Below are 7362 nucleotides of genomic sequence, written 5' to 3' on the forward strand. Positions count from 1 at the left end.
AACGAAGATCCTCTCCAAAATCCTCGTTGGTTTCATCATGATCCCCGTAGCTTTAACCGCCCTTCTCTTCATCCTCATGTCTCTCGGCTTCTCCGTCTTCTTCTTCGCCCTCTACTGGTTTCTCCACCGCAACTACCGCCGCCGCCTCCGTCGCCACCTCCGTCACGAATCCTCGGATGGGTTGTCTCCCAGATGCGTGAAGAGCCTTCCCCAGTTTAAGTTCTGCGAGGCGACGCAGTTCGGAAGCGAGTGCGTGGTTTGTATCGATGGGTTCAGACAAGGGCAGTGGTGTCGGAGATTGCCTGGATGCGGGCATGTGTTTCATAGGAAGTGTGTGGACTTTTGGTTGGTGAAAGTTGGGACTTGTCCGATTTGCAGGGATAGGGTTTAAAGGATTGGAAAGAAGCAAAAAGGTGAGAAATTTTTGATGGGAGAAGAAGGACGTACTTAGTTCGGTCTAGTGGTTAGATTTGTTGTTTCATAGTTCGTTTGGTTCGCTTCAGTTTTATTACGATGATGTTAAAACAAATTTGGTTTTTCATCAATAATCAATCATGTACAGTTTTTTTATTTTATTACAGAGCTCAACAAATTGAAAGCTTGTTCCTTTCTTCCTTCACTGTTTGATTTTGAGCATGTATTGAGTGATGAATGGTTCTCTTTTTGGAGAATCCAACATAGTTTCAAGATTGGAACCTAAGAATCAAGTTATAGATTGGGATTTGAAGAAGTATAATGGTCTGTTTTGCACAGAATCTCTTTAGCTCTGCTCACTAGTAAGCAATAACATCATCTGAAAAGTTTCGATCTTTCCTCTGATCAGATTCAGTTGGATAACACATGAATGAGACTACATCAGATGTTGCTTCTGTTAATTTGATGTTTTAGTTTTGTCTTTTTCATCAATGGTTCTGCTTCAAATTGTCTATGATGAATTAAGGAAATACTTATGACTTCAGTTTAACCAGCTTCATATTCTGAGTTATGTTTAAATGTTTTGTTTTTCCAATTCAGTTAGACAACTGTGATTGGATCTAACGACAGGCCTATAAAACTGTTGTTTTGTGACGTAGCATTTCATAGTTTAATAAACTTTAAATTGGTTCGATTACACACATAAACAAAACTTTAAAAGTCATTAATTCCCCCCCTCCCCCACTAATAATGCCTCTGATTAGGCTAAGTTAAGCCATCTGGTCAAATGCATTTGACTTCCTTGTCTTACTATTATCGATGAGCCATCAAATATTCCTAAAACACACACAAATATCCTCTTCGCTGTTCCTTTTTTTCTTTTTTTTCTTAAAGGTAAGGAAAAAGAAAACAAAGAAGATACGCTACTCTGACTCGTCCCGTGACTCCCTCGTTTCAATTCTCCCCAGGAGGAATTAACGATCTGTCCTCAGATTTAGATAGAGAGAGAGAGAGAGAGACATCAAACAAAGAGTGACAGTGTCAGAGTCTGCACGAATCTTTAATTTGTTTGGATCAAAAGGGTTCTTCTTTCTCAAGCTTAAGCAGCTTCTTCTTCTTCTAATGGAGTTGAGGAAGGACAAGCTTCTTATGTAAGTTTTTTCTATAGAACTTCTCTTGTCTTCAATTTTCATTGTCTTTTAGTTCGATTTCATGTTCCGGGTCATACTAGCTCTCCTCAAGTGTCTTGATTTGTCTGCTCAGTTTGTCTGATTGGTTTGTCCTGAAATAAAAAATCTAGACTTTACTTTAGTTTTGTCTTCTTTCTTGATGGGTGTATCTTATTAAATCAAAGTTCAAGCTTTGATTTTGTCCCTCAAGAGTAAAGTTTCTAAAGTAGTTATTTTTTTTTTCTGATTTAGACTTTGCTTTAGTTTAATTTTGTCTTCTTTCTAGACTTTATGTTTAGGTTTCCCTGAAACAAAAATGTTCTTTGGTGTTTCTATTACATCAAAGCTCAAGCTTGTCGCTCAAAGAGTAAAGTTTCCATCTTTGTAGGCTATACTCAGATAGGAAAGAAAGAAAAGAAGCCATATGGGCAGTGAACGATCCAATGAGCAAATCATACAAACTCTCGCTACCTTCAGCGCTCAAACCTCCTGATAACAACCTCTTGTCTGGAAACAGAATCAGTAGATACACTACTGACAACAAGTCCAAACCCTCCTCATCATGGTACAAGACCATTCTCGACCCAGGCAGCGAGATAGTCTTGAAATGGAACTGGGTCTTCATCATCTCCTGTATGCTCGCTCTCTTCATCGACCCTCTCTACTTCTTCGTCCCAGCCATCGGTGGAAACAAAGACTACCCCTGCGCCAAGACCGACACCAACCTCAGAATCCTCGTCACCTTCTTCAGAACCATCGCTGATCTCTTCTACCTCCTCCACATTTTCATCAAGTTCAGGACTGGTTTCATCGCCCCCAACTCCAGCACTCGTGTGTTTGGCAGAGGCGAGCTTGTGATGGATCCCAAGGCTATTGCTTGGAGGTATCTCAAGTCTGACTTCATCATTGATCTCGTTGCTACGTTGCCGCTTCCTCAGATAGTTATCTGGTTCGTTATGCCGGCTACGAGAAGCTACCGGTTTGATCATAGCAACAATGATCTTGCTTTGATTGTGCTCTTGCAGTACATTCCTAGATTCTATCTGATCATCCCGTTGAGTTCTCAGATCGTTAAAGCTACTGGAGTTGTTACAAAGACGGCTTGGGCTGGAGCTGCTTATAACCTCTTGCTATACATGCTCGCTAGTCATGTATGTGATGATCACATTCTTTTAATTCTTTTATTATAGTAGATGATGGTTGGTGTTTTGTTTTGGCACAGGTGCTTGGTGCGGCGTGGTATATACTATCGTTTGATAGATACACGTCATGCTGGAAAACGAGATGCAACAAAGAAGATGTTGGAGTGAACTGTTATCTCTATTACCTAGACTGTGATTCACCACTCTATGACACCAGGCAGCAGCAATGGGCTAATGTCACAAACGTGTTTAAGCTCTGCGATGCTAGACAGGGGGAGTTCAAGTATGGGATGTTCGAGAACGCAATCACTAAAAAAGTTGTGTCTTCGAACTTCAACGAGAGATATTTCTACTGCTTATGGTGGGGGTTGCAGCAGCTTAGGTAAGTAATCATCAAAACTCAAGCTTTTTAGATATGTCATTAATCTGATGGCTGTTACTATCAATGTCTCCCAGTTCTTATGGACAGAATCTGTCCACTACCACGTTCATTGGGGAGACCACGTTTGCTGTGCTGATTGCAATCTTTGGTCTTGTCCTCTTTGCTCATCTCATTGGGAATATGCAGGTATGGTTTTTGGTCTTGTCCTCTCATTGCTTATCTCTTTTCCTGTGCTCATTTGCAATGTTTGTTTGTTTGTTTGTTAGACGTATTTGCAATCTTTGACGGTACGGCTTGAGGAATGGAGGTTGAAGAAGAGAGACACAGAGGAGTGGATGAGACATCGCCAACTTCCTGAAGATTTGAGAGACCGTGTGAGGCGTTATGAGCAGTATAAGTGGCTTGCAGCGAGAGGTGTAGACGAAGAGGTTCTCCTGCAAAGTTTGCCTACTGATCTTCGCCGTGATATCCAACGTCACCTGTGCTTAGACCTTGTTCGAAGAGTAAGTTTTTTTCAGTTGTTTTGGTTAAGGCCTACGGGTCCGGGTGGTTCGGGTAGTTCGGTTCGATAGTTCGGTTTTTGATTAGTCTGGTTCAACGTAAATCTTACCGAATCAATCTGAAATAGTGTTCAGTATTCGGTTAGTTATCCTACCGAGGTTTTTGATTTCGGTTATGTTAGTTTGATTTTGTTAAAATTTTGGATAAGTTCAGTTATTTTGGTTAGTTCGGTTTGAGATTTGGTTAGTTTGGTTCGGGTTTTTGGTATAGTTTGGTTATGTATTTTTTAATAAGAAAACCAAAGTAACTGATTGTCAAACCAAACCGAAAACCGAACATTTGAAAAAACTTACCGAATTGAACGGAACTAACCAAATTTTTTGCATCTCGACTTAGTCGGTTCGGTTTGGTTTGTTTTGGTTTTAGACTTTTAGTTCCTAAGTGTGGTGTTAGTTGCAAGCCATTTACAGTGTAGATCTTTTGTTAACTCCATAATGTGTTGATGTCTGAATCATGCAGGTTCCATTTTTCTCCCAAATGGATGATCAGTTACTCGACGCCATATGCGAGCGTCTGGTTTCTTCTCTGTGTACGGAAGGGACTTACCTTGTGCGTGAAGGTGACTTAATCACAGAGATGCTATTTATCATCAGAGGTAGACTCGAGAGTTCCACAACCAATGGAGGCAGAACCGGTTTCTTCAACTCGATCATACTAAGACCTGGAGATTTCTGCGGGGAGGAGCTTCTTTCGTGGGCTCTGCTTCCCAAATCAACCTTGAACTTACCGTCTTCTACAAGAACCGTTAGGGCTTTGGTTGAAGTCGAAGCATTCGCTCTTAGAGCTGAAGATTTGAAGTTTGTTGCCAATCAGTTTAGGAGGCTACACAGCAAGAAGCTTCAGCATACTTTCAGATTCTACTCCCACCACTGGAGGACTTGGGCTGCTTGCTTCATACAAGCCGCTTGGCGCAGGTACAAGAGAAGAGCTATGGAGAATCATCTCATTGCGGTTGAATCAAAGCAAAGTGATGATGATGAAGAAGAAGTGGTAGTAGGAAAAGAAGAAGAAGAGAAAGAGAAAGAAGAGTGTGTAGGGTCGAGTCCGAAGATGAACATTGGAGTTATGGTTTTGGCTTCACGTTTTGCAGCTAATACAAGACGTGGTGTTGCAGCTCAGAGAGTTAAGGATGTGGAGTTGCCTCGGTTTAAGAAACCCGAAGAGCCTGATTTCTCTGCTGAGCCTGATGATTGATTTGACTGCATTCATATAAACAGAAAAGAAGCTGACATGTTTTAGTTACAGTACTGGTGACTTTTTTTTTTAGTGATGCGTACGTAGCTCTACATATTAAGTTTCCTGGTTATTGTGGAGTTAAAAAGAAATCTAGTGTGTTTTGTTTTTTTTTGTACATGAAAACATATTGTGTAATCTAAGCTAAGCTTTGGAACAGAAGCTGCTTCGTTGTTGGAATTTTATCCTTTTGTAAAAGCATTCTCGTACGTTGATTGTTTCTTTTGCCTGAGACTTGAGTTTGTCCTTTGCAACCTTCACATTCTTGTAGAGGTTCTTTTAGCGTCGAGAAACTAAATACACGGTAAGAATCCGTAGCATGTTCTGCATATCGCTAATGAAGCAATTTCTTATTAATTGATAGGAAGGTCTATTGACAATTTTGGCTTAGTCTATATACACAACAAAACACACAAATGATGAGTTTGGTCCACGGAAAAAAAGTTAAAAGCGTTTAGTTTCCTTTTCTACTGACCGAGATGTCGGAACAAATCATAATCTAATCATGGATACTGAGCAGACGAACTTAAGTGTTTGAAATATATGACATGATAACTATATAGAGAGCTTTAATTTCTAGAAATTTCGAGTCCCAGATATTATAGAAAAGTTAGGTATCTCGTGCATAAGCAGTTATGCACATTGAACGGGTCATGAATGACAGTATCAAATTATCAGCCTTCTTAATGACCGGAGAAAAAGCATTTTAGACTTCCTTTTGTATCACTTTGTATCACTTGGTCTTCAAGAATTTTATTTTTGTTTTTAACTATAAGTGATATTTTCTTAGTTATAGATAAAGTATAATGTCATTTGAAATTTGTGATCAATTACAAAATTATTCATATATTTTTATTGGTTGAATTAATTTTATTTAATATTAATTTATGTAATCAAGATAAATTACATAGAAATTTGTATTTTTTAATAATTGTGTAAGAACCTTAAACATCACTTATAATGATACAGAAGAAATAATAATTATTCTTTAATTTATAGCAAATGATTAGTAATTACTAATTCTACAGTTTAATAGTGTATATATATATATATATATGCGCGCGCGTGTGTACATGAATATGTCAAAACTCAGGAGATGCCATATAGCAGTTGAACCTTAGTGTGTAGTTGCTCACACCAAAAGTTAAGTTCATGTTCCCTTTCCAAAAAGCTCATATTCAACATGAGGTTTCAATCATATAAGGTGGAGATTTGTGACCCCTTTTAGTTATAATATACTCTCTCTGTTTTTTAAAGATGTATATTTTGGAGTTTTCACACATATTAAGAAAACACATTAATCATGCATTGTTTTTAGAAAATATCAAATTTCAATGCATTTTAACCAATAGTCTTTCAATAAATTCAATTAATTTTATTGAAAATTGCAATTTTTATATAGAAAACATAAAAAATACATTTTTTTGAAACAAATATTTTTTCCAGAAAATGCATCTTTTAAAAACAGAGGGAGTAATACATATCTTATATTCGTAAATGATTATCTTCACATCCTTTTCATTTTAATAATTAAAGAAAGAAAGACTGGAAAATATATAAAATAGGTAACGGGTCTTTGAGTAAAGTTGCAGCATTTGCTGCATTATTTTAGTTTCCACTTGAAGATTATTCAATTACACTCTCACGTTGGTCTGTTATTATGAGTTTCTTTTTGTCACTTCAAGATCAAGTATTGGCATGGTGTATGATGAATCTTTTATTTGAGATAAACTGAATCTAATCTAAACTTTCAACTACTGCAGTGTCTAATGCGTATAATCTTTCTTACTTTTGGCTGATGATATATTTAACTATGAAATGAGGAGGTATAATGCAAATCCACCAAAAAGATTAAAAAGAGGCAACAAGGTCCATATATAACTAAATAATTGAATGATATAAAGGCATGTTTTGGTTTGTCTTCTCCTTGTTCTAGTGCTTCTCTTTGGCTAAAATCCTTTATTTGAAAATATTAAAGTATATCCCCATAAATTATTTGTGTCAATAATTAGGTTTAGGACTGCTTTATATATAACAAATCCATATTTTATGATACTGAAAAGGTACGGGTCATGCTTTTATCAGTTATGTATAAACAAGTACCGAAAACGTCAACCTTATCTTCCACTCCTAAAGATTACTACTATATTGTAATATCTAAAAAGGTGAAGGGAAAAACAATATATTTTGAAGGCTTTGTCTTCAAGTGTATAGCAAGGAACCCGGAGTTATCTGAGGAAAAAAAAACAGACATCTATACATAGAATAAATCAGAAAATATCATTTTTGTGCACTAAGTGGTTGAGACTTTAAACAAATAAAATACCATTACAATTAGCACTTTGTGTCGAACGATTTTCAATTTTCGGGGGCATAAGATCGATTTTCAGTAGATGTATATCACAACAATATTTATATTTAGTTTGAAAACAATCTGAAATTTTGCTAGATAAATGATATA

The 7362-nt window shown here is 37.2% G+C and overlaps 2 protein-coding genes across 2 annotated transcripts; both read left to right on the forward strand.

Moving 5' to 3' along the window:
* Window positions 1-4: 4 nt before the first annotated feature.
* Window positions 5-614, forward strand: LOC130504184 (RING-H2 finger protein ATL14-like; the record flags this gene model as incomplete). Its single annotated transcript, XM_056998766.1, has 1 exon — window positions 5-614. A coding segment is annotated over one exon (387 nt), but the record flags the coding sequence as incomplete, so codon positions are not given.
* Window positions 615-1217: 603 nt separating this feature from the next.
* On the forward strand, window positions 1218-5099 carry LOC130504182 (cyclic nucleotide-gated ion channel 17-like). Its single transcript, XM_056998764.1, has 6 exons — window positions 1218-1565; window positions 1972-2734; window positions 2806-3107; window positions 3182-3293; window positions 3374-3610; window positions 4128-5099. Exons 1-6 carry the CDS (start codon window positions 1537-1539, stop codon window positions 4860-4862), a joined length of 2178 nt encoding a protein of 725 aa, XP_056854744.1. The 5' UTR covers window positions 1218-1536; the 3' UTR covers window positions 4863-5099.
* Window positions 5100-7362: the final 2263 nt, after the last annotated feature.

The sequence above is a fragment of the Raphanus sativus genome, unplaced genomic scaffold (assembly GCF_000801105.2).
Source record: "Raphanus sativus cultivar WK10039 unplaced genomic scaffold, ASM80110v3 Scaffold1402, whole genome shotgun sequence".
NCBI lineage: Eukaryota > Viridiplantae > Streptophyta > Magnoliopsida > Brassicales > Brassicaceae > Raphanus > Raphanus sativus.